Source organism: Melopsittacus undulatus, chromosome 3 (genome assembly GCF_012275295.1).
Source record: "Melopsittacus undulatus isolate bMelUnd1 chromosome 3, bMelUnd1.mat.Z, whole genome shotgun sequence".
In the NCBI taxonomy this organism is placed as follows: Eukaryota; Metazoa; Chordata; class Aves; order Psittaciformes; family Psittaculidae; genus Melopsittacus; species Melopsittacus undulatus.
The window spans coordinates 61,060,208-61,075,865 of NC_047529.1; the positions used below are offsets into that span (position 1 = coordinate 61,060,208).

The 15,658-nt window shown below is 36.6% G+C and overlaps 1 protein-coding gene across 1 annotated transcript in view; it reads left to right on the forward strand.

Annotated features, from left to right (window-relative positions):
• SLC16A10 (solute carrier family 16 member 10) overlaps positions 1–13,486 on the forward strand; it is a 68,897-nt gene extending 55,411 nt beyond the window's left edge. Inside the window, exons 4-6 of the mRNA XM_034061172.1 lie at positions 8,063–8,206; positions 10,067–10,295; positions 11,371–13,486. Coding sequence (XP_033917063.1) covers positions 8,063–8,206; positions 10,067–10,295; positions 11,371–11,606 — 609 coding nt within the window. The 3' untranslated portion in view covers positions 11,607–13,486. The remainder of the gene's footprint in view (positions 1–8,062; positions 8,207–10,066; positions 10,296–11,370) is intronic.
• Positions 13,487–15,658: the final 2,172 nt, after the last annotated feature.

The following is a 15,658-nucleotide window of genomic DNA, read 5'->3' on the forward strand; positions in this document are numbered from 1 at the left end:
ATTTCCAGCAATTCCTAATTTAGGCAAAATTAAGTAAGGAAGTCACTTTTGTTAGTGTATCCTTTTACTTATTTCTGGATAAATAGTATATGCTGTTACAGAAATGTAGAATCATAGAATGGTTAGTGTTGGGAAGGACCTTAAGAACATCTAATTCCAATTCCCCTGCTGCAAGCAGGGATGCCTCACAGGAGGCTATGTCGTCCAAGGCTCTGTCCAACCTGGGCTGGAACACTGCCAGGGATGGAGCATTTACCATTTTTTTGGGCAACCTCTTCCAGTGCCTCAACCCCCTCACAGTAAAGAAAGTTATGTATTCCTCTTCTCAGTGTTCTCATTATTTTTATTTTTAAGCTAGGCTAATGAAATTTTACTTGATTTGTTCAAAAGTCGAGGTCAAGGTATTATCAGTAGACAGATTAGTATAGTACAATAGATGTATTTTTCTTAAAGTTAGGGAAGACTGAACTGGATGTGTAGCAGCAGACTTGTATTCCAATTTTACTTAAATATGCTAAATAAAATTAATCCATACTATAAGCTTTTAATTTAATATTGTAAGAGGATGAACTTACTATATTAGGTTTTAGTTGCTTTGCTCCTATTAGCTGTTTTGAGAATCCATCTTAAATTGTGCTTACAAAAATTAGCCAAGGTGGTTATCTAAAAAGTCCAGTGTGTACAACATTAATCGTCAGTGGTTAATGAAGTATTTTCTTGTTACTTGGGTATTTGTATAAGTTATCTTAATCCATTGCTTTGATAGCTCATAATTTCTTAATCATAGCGTATCATATAATGTGCTTAGTTTTAATTACATGTTATAAACCGATAACACTTTATCACATTAGTAAATGCTGCATTGAAAAGAATGACTTGCAGTGTGCTTTTAAAATTTAAGTTGTGATGTCAGGTAATTGCTTCCTTCAGTCATAAGGTTACTTTTAATCAAATGTGCAGGAGAATTTTACCAAGCTAGAGCTAAAAAACAAATAAATTAATAATTTAAAAAATGAAGTTATAACACTCAGTAAGTATGTATTTGTGACTTCAAAGACACCCATCAAATTACTTCAGAAAACATAGAAAATAAGAGTGGAGGTATCCCAGTACGTTATCTAATTTACCCAATTTTTTGATTTTACTCAGTCTGTTTTGAGTACAGACTTACTTTGGTAAAAGACTTTGAATTTTTTTTATTTTTATTTTTTTGTAAGCAAGTCATGCACATTAAACTTCTGCTTATTGCTAGATCTTTCTTTTGGATTCTGTACACTTGGGTCCACGTCTTTAATAGTGAGTAATGACCAAATCAGCACATACTAGTTCAGCTGAGGCGTTACTGGTACAGAGAAGTATGTGAAGGTCACATGTCATGAATTGATAAATATTCTATTATTTTTGTAATACGATGACATTGGAACATGCTGAAGTTTTATCTGCTGAACGTTCAGTTCCCTCTCTAAAGATCTGTTGCCAGATTATTCTTCCATATTGTATTCATGCATCTGATTTTTATATCATAGTGGTTTTTTAATACTATTTTCTCATAATGTTTTTTATGGAAATTAAGCACATTTATTTCAATTATTGATTTACATGCCAGGTTGCCAAAATAATTTTGAATTCTAGTCTTTTTCTTTACCGTGCCTGCAATATTAATCATTTGATGTAATTTGCAAATTTAATAAGTATATTCTCTATTTTACTGTCCACATCATTAATGAAAATGTTAAATAGTGATAGGTTTGGGCAGGTTTTTATGGAGCTGTCTTTGGCATATTCGGTTTGCAGTGAATCACTAATTAAAAATAGCTTTTCCAAATGTTTGAACATTCATGTTTACAGTTGTTCTATTTCAGTCATATGTTCCAGTCTGGTTCATAAGAATTTTTGTTTGAGGGAATTTCAGAATGCTGGCCAAGGTCAAGATTTGTTAATCTGTCCTTCCCCTTCTTGTCAAGGTTTGCTACCTACCATGTAACAGAGGAAAATTAGGGTGTTTTTCTGACCAATCTGTGTTGATCCTTAGTTTGTGATGTTAGACAAAACAGTTTTGGGTTGGTTGTGGTTTTTTTGTGGGTTTTTTTTTTTTTGGTGGGTGTTTGCATGTCGTTTTGGGTTTTTTTTTGGTGTTTGGTTTGGGTTTGGTTTTTTTGTTTGGTTTTGTGGTTTTTTTTTTTCTTTCTGCTGTTATTTTGGAAATTCAAGTGAATGTGATTGACCTGTAGCTCTTTAGGACTTGCTGATAGAGCCAATTTTGGACATAGTGGCTGGTTGAGTTTTAGAGTAAGATAAGCCCAGGAAACAGGTGGCTTTAGGCCACAAAGAACAAGCAGAACTAAGACTGCAACCTGTGGATTGTAGTCACAAATGAGAAGCAATTGAAAAAATGTTACAAAAGGGTAGGTTATTTGACCATTCAATTCTCAGCTCTCATTTACATGTAAGCAGGTCTTACCTACCCCTGGCTTTATTCCTCATCCTTGCTCTTAGTCACTGTGAGCTTCCACAGTTACATGTGTGACTTAACTGTCTTGCTGCTGCTACCTAAGTCACACCAATCCACCACTATCCTTGTGCACCACTTCTTTATGCTGTCTCTTCTGGCTCCAGTGGGTTTCAGTATCTGTTGGTGTCTCTAGGAGCTACTGTTGAAGCATAGGACCTGAAAATATCCTGAGAGATGGAGTGGAAAAGGGAAAGAACAGAAATCATGGGCTGTCTTGTCCTGCAGTGTAAGAGTTGCCCCCCATGCTTTCTTCAGTCCCCAGCATGCTTTCCCTGAATATATTTCAGGTCTACAAACTGGCAGTCATTCTCTTAAGACATGAGCACTGGTTTAATTTCTTTAAAAAATAATTAGCATTTGTGACTCTGAGTAGAAAAACCATTTATTGGTTAACAGTCAGTTTTTCCAATTTAAGTTTTATGGTGTTAGTTGCCTGTTTTGATCTCTGGGATCATACTTCTCCTTCACAGGCTCTTAAAGGTAACAGCTTTGAGATGGTGATGATTATGATTCTTATTACTGGCAAATTTCTTCAGGACTAGCTATTTTTTTTGGGAAAAAAACCCAACAAAGTTACTTTAACTATGTAATTGTCAACCTCAGTCTGTTTTAATCTAATCTAAATTTTTAACTTTTTTATGTTAAATAGACTTGACTTTTAACCCGTTTACTGTTATGTTCACTTTACTTAAGAAATTCAGATTATACTTATTCTGTTTCTTTGTGATATATGGATTATTCTGTTTAATCTTCTTTACCTAGTGGAATAGTAGAAAAATTTCCTGATTGCCATGTAACAATCAACTTGTTTCTTTAATTCTCTCCTTGTTGATTACGTAGGTTAAATTGACCAGAGATAAATATTCTCACTGTTGTGGCATGTATGTAAATAGGAATTATCTTGAAGATGTATATATGCATATTTTTGTCATGTGAAGACACTAATTTCTAAAAAGATGCTATTGTAGCCATCTCAGGATGATGGCATTCCCTTACAAATGGATCTGCATTAGGTTTTAACATTCCTATTTTATGTCTCTTAACATTAAGATCTTTGTTTCAGTAAATGCTCAGGAGTCAGGAGTTGCCAGTTTGCTCACTAGTTTTTGGCTCATCAGCAAAAGATTCTTTGGAATCTGGACCAGAAATGTATTTGTCTTAAATTATCTTCCCTGTGCCTGGTATCATACAGTTCTCTGGCAACCAAGTTTTTATATTTCTTTTCCTTCTCCTTCATTTTTGTGGTGAGTCCTTATCTATAAGAATAAACAGTGATTTGTCTAGCGTTACTCTATACCTTGTTTTTAAGCCCATCCTGAAACTTTCAGTCTGCCAGGTCAGTTCACTGCAAATTTCTCAATCTTTATCAAGGCCACCAGTTAGTGGTTTTTTTTTCCCTCTAGGCCTTTAAAGGAATCAGCTTGTTCAGAAATGTGGTTGACTCCATTGAAGGCTGCTGTGTGATGGCACTAATAGCACAGAAAGTTCTGTACATCATCAGTGAGGCTGTTTTTATCAGCAGATGTGTGTGAAATAAACCTAAGCTTTTATGTTTCTGAAATTTTGAGGATTTAATTGCACTCTTGAAGATGAACATCAGTATAATCCTTCTACCCACTCTACTTGTGTCCTGTCAGTTGCCAGGACCCTTATGTGGACATGCACTTGGTTTATTTTTTTTTTGCCTTTTTTGCATTTACAGCTCGGGGAAAAAAAATCTTGAGTGATGGAATAAAGCCATCATGTCATCTAGTAATACTGAATGGGTTTTTGAAAGCCACGGTAGTAATAATCAAATCAGTAGATTATGGAGGTATTGCTGTGCCTAGAGTGATGGCCAAGTCTCATACAAGTCTAGAATTATTTTGAGTGTCTAGATTTGAAATTGTTGCATGGCTAAGAGGGCCAATTAGTACTGGAAAAATATTCTTGTTCTGAATATTACAAGTGCTTATACTTCAGGGCAGATTACTTTCCTGTCTGGGAAAGAAAAATCAAAACCAAAAGAACTCTCATCCACTATTTCAGGAAACTTAGTTTGGAGCAGTTAGGAATGATACGTCCAATTCATGAGTGGTACCAGCAGTACTCTGTGTTTCCTTTATCCTTACACTGGTTGTGAATGAAAGTATCAGACATCAGAATTTGCATCAGGACTTAAAAATGGTGATTTGTGTGCGCTCAAACTTTTCTAGGCTATATATTGCTGTTGGCCATATCTTTCAGTGAGAAAGAGATTGCATTGAATTTGGCCTACTAAAGCTTTACTTGAGTGGAAATTCCTAAAATGGAATATGCACAGAAGAAAGCAGTTGACAGAGAGAATTGTTTATTAGTTCCTTACCGCTTCATTCAGATTCAAGTTCTTTGTGTTTGGAAAAAGGAACTGCAGCTATGCTCAGATTGTTCTCTTTGATTCAGTGCATGAAGATGGATGAAATGTGTGCATATTGGATGTGGAAGATCTTGGCAAAATCTGGGTCTTGGTTGGATGGACAGAGGTTAGCCAAGACAGTATATGTGAAAGCATTTCAGTCACTACCAAGTGGTTAATCTTTTTTTCTAGTCTCATTCTAACAGTAATGAGAATTTGGAGATCTGTGTGTGCATTATGTTGATATTAAGAGAGTAAGGGTATAAGGCAGAATGCTGGTGCCAAGGATGCGTTCAGTTATATTGTCCACTGTCTATGTCTTGATTTGGAAAATTGGATTATACAAGGATAGCTTATTTAAAACTAGTGAAGGAGCTGTGCTAGTCTGAACTGGTTGGCTCTCACCTTTTCTACATTTGGAAAGAACAGACCTGCCATTCGGCATATGCGCAGCTCTGAGTGAAAAGCTAGCTATGTTAATGAGAGCAGGCGGAACCCATAGGGAAATGATTTGGCTTTCGATGTGTCTGTGTGCCTGGGTCCCCATTTGACTGATAGACATAGATAATGCCTAGAGTCATATAATTACAGCCTGTGTAGATCAGCAATGATGAGAGCATTAATGCATGAAATGCTGCCTGGGAAGATTCACAAGTAATTGCCCATCATGGGATTTTTGAGTAGTTCTGACAGCTAAAAATATGTGGAAATCTGAATCTCATTAGAACTACTTCATCATAAATATATTTAACCTATTCTTATAAGAAGTGTCTGTAAGACCATAATGAGTTAGCACTTAGAATAGTGAATTAATCCTGAATCATTGCATTTTCAGATATTCAGTTAATAATACTGCTGTTACTTACAGCTCAGTGACTGTATCACTGAGGATTGAATGCTGTTAAGGATCAGAGTCAGCTCTCAGATCAGACCAGGTTGCTCAGGGCTTTGTGCACTTGGGTCTGGAAAACCTCTGAAGAAAGAGACTGAACTATCTGGGTGACTTATGCCACTGCCTACTGCCCCCCTCCTTACACTTAGCTGGAAGCTCTCTTTAATATAAGGGTGTGCTTAAGATGGGTGAAAGGTAAAAAAACCCAATCCCCCCTAATTTAAATATTTGAAGATTGAGATGAGTAGTGGTTATTTTCTCCCATTTATCTAAAAGGACTGCATTTCATCCCGAGTGCTCCTTTGAGAAATCCTGCTCAGTTACAGATGCAGAGTTAACAGTTATCTAGATGGAGAGCTTTATCTTACCTCTTGAAAAGCCTCCAGGGAGTGAGTGAATTGGGTCTGCTAATTAAACAAGCTAGAGGCTGCAGAAACATGGAAGTGGAACAGGTGACAAGAATGGCAGAAAATACCCTGGCTTCTCTTCCTGGCTGAGGTGGCAGGTGCTGACAGGCACATACAGGTAAGGGTGGGAAAACTGTCAGCTTTTCCTCTTCTCACCTTTGACAGAAAGGGAATGAATAGAACAACTTATCTTTTATGTTGAAATGTCATTCCAGATGCAAAAAAATGTTCTGTTCCCACATGTGTCTTAAAAAATGAAGAAAAAAACCAAACTAAAAATTAGGAAGAGCAAGCATCTGTTCTCAATTATAGTTAGCAGTTATTTTTTTAAAACCGAAACAAAACCACTAACCCTTATTTTTTTATTTCCTTTCTGACAAAATCAATTATATGGGACAAATTAATATTGGATTCAATAGACTTTGTGACATGTAAACAAAACCCAGCTGATTTTATACTTATGAAAATCACCATCACTCAGCATGTCCTGTTTGCTGGAGAAAGGGGGTGGGGGGGAGAAGGCTCTGCTTGTATATTAAGGCTCTGTCCAGGAAAGATTCTTGACTGTTTTGCTCTAGAAGCATTTACTAAAACTGGACTTTGAGACTTTATAGATGCAAAATTAAGGGTTCTGTAGTTCAACACATTATCACATAGTAAGAATTAATAACAAAATTGGTATTCGGCTGTTGCTATCCAGGTCTGTCAGCCTCTTGTCCCCTGGTCTCTCAAATGTTTTTACAACATCTTTACTTAAAATCCATCTCTTCTTTTTTGCTTCTTCACACCTCCAAGTCTTTACAGTTTCTTGTTTGGAACTAGGTATGAGCACAGAGACTGCAAGACTACACAAATGATTTTTGCATCTCTTAACACCCACTTTGGCACATTTGGTATTGCCATGTGCATTTCAAAATGTGATTGTGCAAAAAAATCTTTCTTATGAGTAATTTCTGGCCTTCATTGTTGATTTAAAATAAAAACTACAAACCCAAAACCAACCAACCAATACTGTGGAACATTTTTTTTTTTTTTTTCTTCACAGGATTTGAAAGGTTTGAATCACAGGCACTGGTAGTTTATCACATTGTAGTTGATGACCTACTGTCAAGACCATCAGTCAATACTTTAGTTCTTCAGGTTGGAATGGCTGATAAATCATTCTTTGCCTGCCTTATTCAGTGCTGCTGAAGCTGCACCCTCTCCTACAGGTGCTTGCTATTGTGTTTGGCACTGCAGGTAGTTCCTGCTCTTCTTCCTTGCCCCTGGATGTCATGGTGGTTGTGGATGTCAGGATGAGGTAGTCTGGGGGGCACCTCCTGCTTGCACCGTCTGTCCTTCAACACTCTGCCCTTCTGCTTCTTGCTCCTGCTCTGAGCTATGTTTACAAGCTTGGTGTAGCATGCATCTCTGTCTTAATGCACAGAACAGGACTGCAATGATACTCATTAATCATTCAGTGCCTTCAGACCTCAGAGCATGCCCCAGCCAGTGAAGCAGCCAGTTCTAGACAGTCCTTGTGGATTCTGCGTTACATTAAATCCGTGACTAGGAAATTAAATGGGGTTGAGGAGAATGCTTCAGGCTCCTTTCAGTTTTCTTGGTGTTAGATGCAGCCATGTTATTTCTTGAATTAAGTTTCCTAATTGTGAATAAAGCAGCAATGTGATTTAGATTGGTTTAATTGTATTGCATTTAATACTGATAAGCCAGTGCAAGACTGTTCTAAAATCTGTAAAAGCCGAGTAATTTAGTTGATAAATGTAGCTCTGTTTGTAAGTCTGAGATTCACAGATTAGTTCTGTTTAACTCAAGTTTTTTAAGATTTATCCTTTTAATTCTAAAGCTAGTTTATTTTTTAACCCTGTTTTAAACAGATGAATCATGTAAAAGACAGATTTGGTGACAGTGTGCCAGAAGAAGTGCTTCTGCTGTGTATGGGCATTACTTCAGGAGTTGGCAGATTGACCTTTGGCAGAGTTGCAGATTATATTCCTGGTGCAAAAAAAGTTTACTTACAGGTATGTCTTCACAGCATTCCACGGCAATAGTCAAATAATATTCTGAAGGCTTTGGTTGCAGGTACAATTAAGTAAGCAGAATTAACTGATTGGAGACTCAAATTTGAGTATCCAGTCAAAACTCCAGGAAACTCAATGTATGGGTTTTGATACCAGAAGCCTTTGGTGCAAAGTTCGTGATTTTGACAATATATTTTTTATGGTTTTTAATGCTCATGAAACATGTCTGCTATGTGCTGGCTATTTTCAGCTGGGAATGTAAGGAATTACTAACTATCAGAATTTGAGAAGACCTTTGGGAATTCTCTAGATTCTGCTTCCCTGTTTTATCACATGATTTCATAATGGTTGCAGACATTTGTTTGTTTGTTTGTTTGGGGTATGTGTGTTTTTTTTGTTTGGTGTTGTTTTTTTTTTTGTCATATTTTCCTGTTAAAGATTTTGGATCTCTTCTTGATAGATGATACTTTAGTGTTAAGTATGCTGGGTGTGTAGCGCACAGGGGTAAAGCCATGGGAATGTGAGAGGTGCTTAGCTAAGGAAATTTTGCTGAATGCAAAAAGGCACAGCTTCCAGAAATGCTGAAGCTTGGAGATGATGGAGGACATACACTTTTACCCTCCACACTTATAAATGATATTTTTGGAGAACGTACCAGTGTTAATGTAGATTTTTGGAAAAGCTTTTAGCTAAAACCTTGCATGCTGTCAACCTCTGGGTGTTCTTGTTTTGTTGTTTTAAAATGAGTAACAAGGGAGACATCTAATGGCTATTATCTGTACTACATTAATGAAAACAGAGGAGAGCCACCTTTCTGAAGATGGAGCATTTGTTACCATAGGTAACTTTAGATTCTCTGATGAGAGACTGGTACTGTATCTCATTCATTCACACTGATTTAATACCCATTGTTACACTGTTAGGAAATGTCAATATTAAGATAAAAAGTGAAAATTCAGATAACCACATTACAAATAAATAAACTAAAAGAATTGCTATACTGTCCTGAAAATTAAGTTTCATCTGTCTACTTGAAAACTTTTTCTAGTGAAGTAATTTTTGATGTCACTTATCCATCAAAAAATTGTGATGTGTAATAATTCTTAAATGACAATGTTTTTCTTTAGTGGTCTGCATGTGCAATGCATATGTCTTGTTTGGAAACTATGTTTGCATAGTTAGGCAGGACATCAGTTTCCTGTCCTGACATATGGATGGTGCATAAGCAAAACTCTTTACCTTTTTATTTTCTTTCTAATTCAACTTTATTTTGCTGGAAGACAGTTTCATTCCTTTAATAATCTTAATTTAAGATTAAAATATAGTCTTTGTAAGTATGCATGGCCACAGGAGTACAGGAAAACACATGGGAAAATTGAAATGAGATTTCCACATTACACCTCTGTTGAATATAAGCATCCTGAAGTAATCACTCATAATACTGATATTTTTACTTTTAATTACAACAGTGATGAGTCCAATTATAGTGCATTAGCTGTATTAAACTTCTGGTATTTTTGTGGCTTTCATTTGTGAAGCAAGCAGAGGGTAACTTCAAAAACGGTGCACAAGAAATGGCCTTACATAATCCCTGCAATATAGTTCATTACAAATGCGTTTTGAAAACTTGTGAAATGGGTAGTGGATTTTTTTTGATTGCATATTATAACAGTTATATGTGTGTGTTTTATCTTGTTATGTAACTTCTGATGGTGGCAGTCCATGGATTCTGCTTATATTTATTTTAAAGTAAATACAGGCAGACAGCTTAATTCACTGTGAATGTAAGAAAGCCCACTTATTGCTTAATCTTTGCTGATTTGATGCAATGTATTTTTTCTTCTCCTTGATCATGTTTAGGTGGCCTCATTCTTCTTTATTGGACTGATGTCTATGATGATTCCACTGTGCAATGTCTTTGGAGCTCTCATTGCTGTTTGTCTCATAATGGGCCTGTTTGATGGGTGCTTCATATGCATTATGGCTCCTATTGCCTTTGAGCTTGTTGGGGCTCAGGATGTCTCCCAGGCCATAGGGTTTCTACTGGGACTCATGTCAATACCTATGACAGTCGGACCACCCATTGCAGGTAAGTATAGTTATGCTTAAACATAACAGATATGCATAAACTTAAACAGGGGAAGTTCAGGTTAGGTATTAGGAAGAAGCTCTTTACTGTGAGGGTGGTGAGGCACTGGAATGGGTTGCCCAAGATGTTGTGAATGCTCCATCCTTGGCAGTGTTCAAGGCCAGGTTGGACGGAGTCTTGGGTGACAGGGTTTAGTGTGAGGTGTCCCTGTCCATGGCAGAGGAGTTGGAACTTGATCTTACAGTCCTTTCCAACACTAACCATTCTGTGATTTTATGGTCTGTAGCTGCTAATATGTTTTCTATGGTTGCATGTCTTTCTGGCTGTATTTTCCATTCTACATAGTATGTGGTGCGCCTAAATTGGAAGATTTCTCAGTATGTGCTACAGAGTATATGGTGAATTTAAATGCTGCTCATAGCTTATTAATTTATGGCACTTAGATAATACTACAATACTCTCCATATAATGCTCCAGAGTTTGCTTCAGTCTTTTTTATTAAGTTATGCAGGTGTAAAACAGTCCTCAAAAAAGGAATACAGTTAGATTGAGGACCTGGCATTTTCTGTGCTGTTGAGGTGACAGTTACAGAAGGACTCCAAACTGACCCTGCAACAAGTAGGGACATCTTCATCTAGGTGAGGTTGCTCAGAACCACATCCAGCCTGGCCTTGAATGTCTCCAGGGATGGCACACCTACCACCTCTCTGGGCAACCTGTGCCTGTATTTTACCACCCTCATTGTAAATTTTTTTTTTTCCATCACATCCAGTCTGACTCTCCCCTCTGAGTTTAAAACCATCACCTCTCGTTGTATCAACCAATGTCTCTATGATGGGTGGTAATTAAGCAGTGGAGTGGTGACACACTGGGTCCCCCATTCCTTACTTGGAATCTTTAAATCAACTCTAGAGTACCTCTCAATGTATATAGACCTATATTTGGCCATCAGGAAGTCTTATCAGTGGTTATAATAATCTGTGCCAGCTCTCAAGGTTTTGAATCCAAAGTAAACACATACTTGCAGACTCCCAAGGCCCCATTATTCATTAGTGGTAACTTCCTGTCTTTACAGGTTTGTTGCGTGATCACTTTGGCAGCTATGATGTAGCCTTCTACCTGGCTGGAGTCCCTCCCCTTATTGGTGGAGCTATATTATGTTTCATCCCCTGGGTCCATGAACGGCAGAACTTAAAAGAAAGGGTAAAACCTGTTGATGCAGAAACTACTGAGAAAATGCTGGAAAATGAAAGCACTTTGGTGTCGAGCACTACAGAAAAGCCAGTCAAGGAAATGGAATCTGGGGTTTGATGCTTTCTTTTCCTGTACCAGCCTGGCCACCTTTTACTGAAGCTAGACTTGTACTTTTTGGCTGAAGATACTACATGATACTGAAGAAGTCTTGAACTATTGCTCAAATAGCAAAACTGCTATATGGGTGTTTTATACCATTGAACTTTTTTATGAGTCATTGAGTTTGATTTCAAGCCACGTTTTCAAGGTATTTGAAGATTTGTAGCGTTAGTGTGTACATGTGTAGTGATTCTGTGTGTGAAGAGAGTATTTTTTTAATTCATCAGAATCTATTTCTGGGATTGTGAAAGCTGGTTTTGGTTCACTGACCCAGGATTCTTCAATAACTTTTTTGGTCCGTCCAATGCAGGAACAGCCATGGGTGTTCATACTGGAAAATGTAGTAGCTCTGACTGATGTAGTTTTTGAAGCTTCTCATGCTGTTTTACAGTCTTTTATAATTCTGTATCATGAATATGCATATCTTTAATTCCCTTAACTCCTGCTGAAATCATCTTGCATTAGAAAGCTAAATTATGAACCATCTGTTTAATTTCCTCTAAACAGCCTAGCCTGCTCAGTTTGCTTGAACAGTCCCCTGCTTTTGCATTTGCCTTTTCACAGTAGCCCAAAGAAAGAACATTAAGGATGGAATTTTTGATGGGCTCAGGTTTTGAATATGTGCAAACTCAGCTCCAAGTGCAAACACATTCAGAAGTAAAGCTGGTGAATGATAGGGGGTTTTTTATTTGTTGAAGGCAATACTATTAATGTATATGTGTGTGTTTGTTTTTAGCTAAACCGCAGAAGAGCTGACAGTTTGGAAACTGTACTGACAGTGAAACTTTGGAACAGTATTGTGAATTAGTCTAAATTTCAAATAATTCTGTTGTACTTGTTACATTTATTTTTTTATTCTTAAAACCAAGACAGCTTTAAACGATACATTCTAAGTGCAATAGTAAGTTGTTTTTAATGTCAAAATATACACAAGCTGTTAAAAATGACATTTAGTAGTTAAAGATTTTTGTGCTAAGTGAACATGCAGGTTTATTATAGGTCTTTATAGCTGTGTTCAATTGCATGTAGGATGTAGCACCATATTTTATTAGTGTGTAAAATGTCTTTGCCTCTCCTACTTCTTGCTTAACATACTAAACATACAGACCTGTTACTTATGTATTCTTGGGTATTATGCACTGTTTTTCAAGCAGGTGTTTCTGAAAACCTCTTTGAAAAACATTTGAAAGCATAATATTTTGAGATGAAAACACTGCTTTTCAGTTTATCATTGAACACTTCCAAGTACATTGTTTATTTGTGGATATGGATCATCAATGCAGTGGAATACATAATCATTCTTTATTTCAGGTCTGTTCAATATGAATAACTTTCATGTTCTTGTTTAGATATGTCATAGCAAAGACTAAGCTAAATGTGATCTGAAGACAAAATGCATATTTAAGTGCATTTTCTTAATTAACAGCAATAGCTGTTCTTTACATGAACCACAGAGGCATACTGTTTTAAGATTGATTTTTATTGTTCTATTTTAATTATTTTTTTCCATAGTTGTAGTAAAATGCTCAGAAGACCCATGTACTTTTGTGATATAGAACACTGTATTAGCAATACTATTACATAGAATGTTTACATCAACTTACAAGTTCTTTAAATATAATCATGAAAAACATCCTAATTGTTGCAGATCAAAGCTCATACCTTTTATATACTGCAGAATTTCAATCCTTGTTTTACACGAGAGAACTAAATCTTAAAATGTTAGATGCATATGGGAAGGACTTGACCATAGCAAAAAAACACCAAACCAATCTGTAAAATTTACTTCGTAAGTACTTCTAAAAATGTCATTAAACTATTCATACTATTAATTAAAATGCCTATAAAATGCTGTATTCATTACAAAAAGTGATGTTAACAGCCTATGCTGTTCTTGTCTAGAGTATTTCTGCAGAACATGACATTCAGTATTATCTATATGGTCAATGCAGGTGTTGAGTAAGTGTGGTAAAAGCCTCTTGTTTCCTATTCTTTGTTATGAAAAATAAGCATTTGTCACAGATCTTACATTTCATGTGTTTTAGCATTGAGTTTTTAACCAAAACAAGGCTGCTTTTTAGCACTACTGCCATTGAAAATCATTGTGACCAGATATCTTGATGTAATTATAGCATCTTCTTGACTTACTGCTCTGTATCTATATAAATTATCTGGGAGGGAACCTAAAATAATTGTTTTAGAAATGATACAGAGTGTAATGATAGTATGAATTCATTATTACCATATGATTTTAAAATGTATCTGTACATAAAAAAACAAACTCAAATTTAAGTAAAAATGCAAATTATGCTCACAAATATGAAGGTCAGCATTTTAAACAAAGAAAATAAAAAAAACAAAACCCAAACCAAACCCCAGAGACTCCGGGAAGAGTGTACTACAGTGAGTGAATAGATGTTTAGGACTGATTGTTAAGTTAAAAACAGCTAGTGACTAGGATGTCAGACAAGAAGGAAGCAAAGTTGGGGTGAGGAAGCTATGCTGCTGTGCTGATATCGTAATAGTGAACCTGTTTCTGATGCCAGTGCTTGTTTTACAATGATGCTAAAATTGAAAAGGCTTTAATGGAAAAGACCAGGACTTCAAGTGAACATACTCTTAGTAAGAATTTCTTTCCTCCAGTTCTTTTTCTGTTCAGTGTTAACCTTTTTTTCTCCCCCTATGTATATTTTCAGTGAACATTTATGGACCTTCCTAAATTGTTTATTCAAGTCAGAGGTGGTGACAGCCATTCTGTGGCCATGCTTCAGGGTGTATTCAGTGTCAGATGCGATAAACAACTGATACTTTTCTCCTTTTGGCTCTTCATGCACAATGTCTAGGCATATGCATTCCCCTCTTCCAGTTGGAGACACTGGATTGTCAAAGCTGATGTGCACCATACTCGGTATGGACAGTACTTTCCAGCCTTCCATTCTCAAACTTCTGCCCTGCATTAAAGCTTTGAATAGTCTGATAAGACTAGGCAAGTTCCTGTGAAGTGGGAGATGTGATGTTGCTTAGTTCTATGCATCAGGTAGTACACACCAAAGGGACAGGAGGTGCTTCCTTGCAGCCCCAAAGGATGTATCTTTTGATGGGAAACAACACTACTATCCTTACTATCATCCTTACTGGTCAGCTTAACAGCCAGGTTCTTACTGTGCTGGCACAGGGCAGTTCCCTGCTTTGTGCAAGCCCATGCAGGGGAGCTCAGCTGTCCTCTCCAAGCAGGGAGCAGAGGTGCTGCCTTGTTTGGGGGCTGCATTCTCCTCTGGGGAGCTGGAAGTGTTATGGAAGTTGACTTTCAGGCATCTGAGCTCTTCTGTCAGAAATGACCCTTGGATACTAAAGAGTGTGTGTGTGTATGTATATATAAATACAATGTATTTTGACCAGGGCATACACAAATATTATGTGTTCTACTACAGGAGCTGTGGCACTGGAATGTGGGACACATGGGAGGAAAACATAATTCTTTTCACTTGTGTTTCACTGTTGACAAGCATAGCACCACTTCAGTTCCACACAGCCCCTAAGTTTCTGGTCATTGTACACTCTGGCATATTCTCAGTATGCCTTTTAGTCTTTATATATATATATATATATATATATATATATATATATGTATTCAACATTTTTAATATCTCAGAACTGTCTGTGCCAAGATTAGGGTGATTTTTATACTAAAGTGTGTGCTAATATTGATAATACTGACATGTTTGAGTATCTTTATAGACATCATATTTTGTATGTTGTTTTTGATATTAAAGGATATACATTTTGCTAGCCTTAACTCCATTTTTTTAAAGAGCTGCTTTGTTAGAAGGGTAAGAAATGTCTCACATTTCTCCTGGTGCTAAAGTAACTGTGATCAGGCTTCAATTATTCAGAATAAAGATGGTGGTTCTTAAGTGCCCAATTGTTACTGCATGCATAATTTTCAGTCTTGCTCTCTTGTAAAACCTGCCATTTAAAAAAGTAATTTTGTATTGTAGTCTGGTAATTAT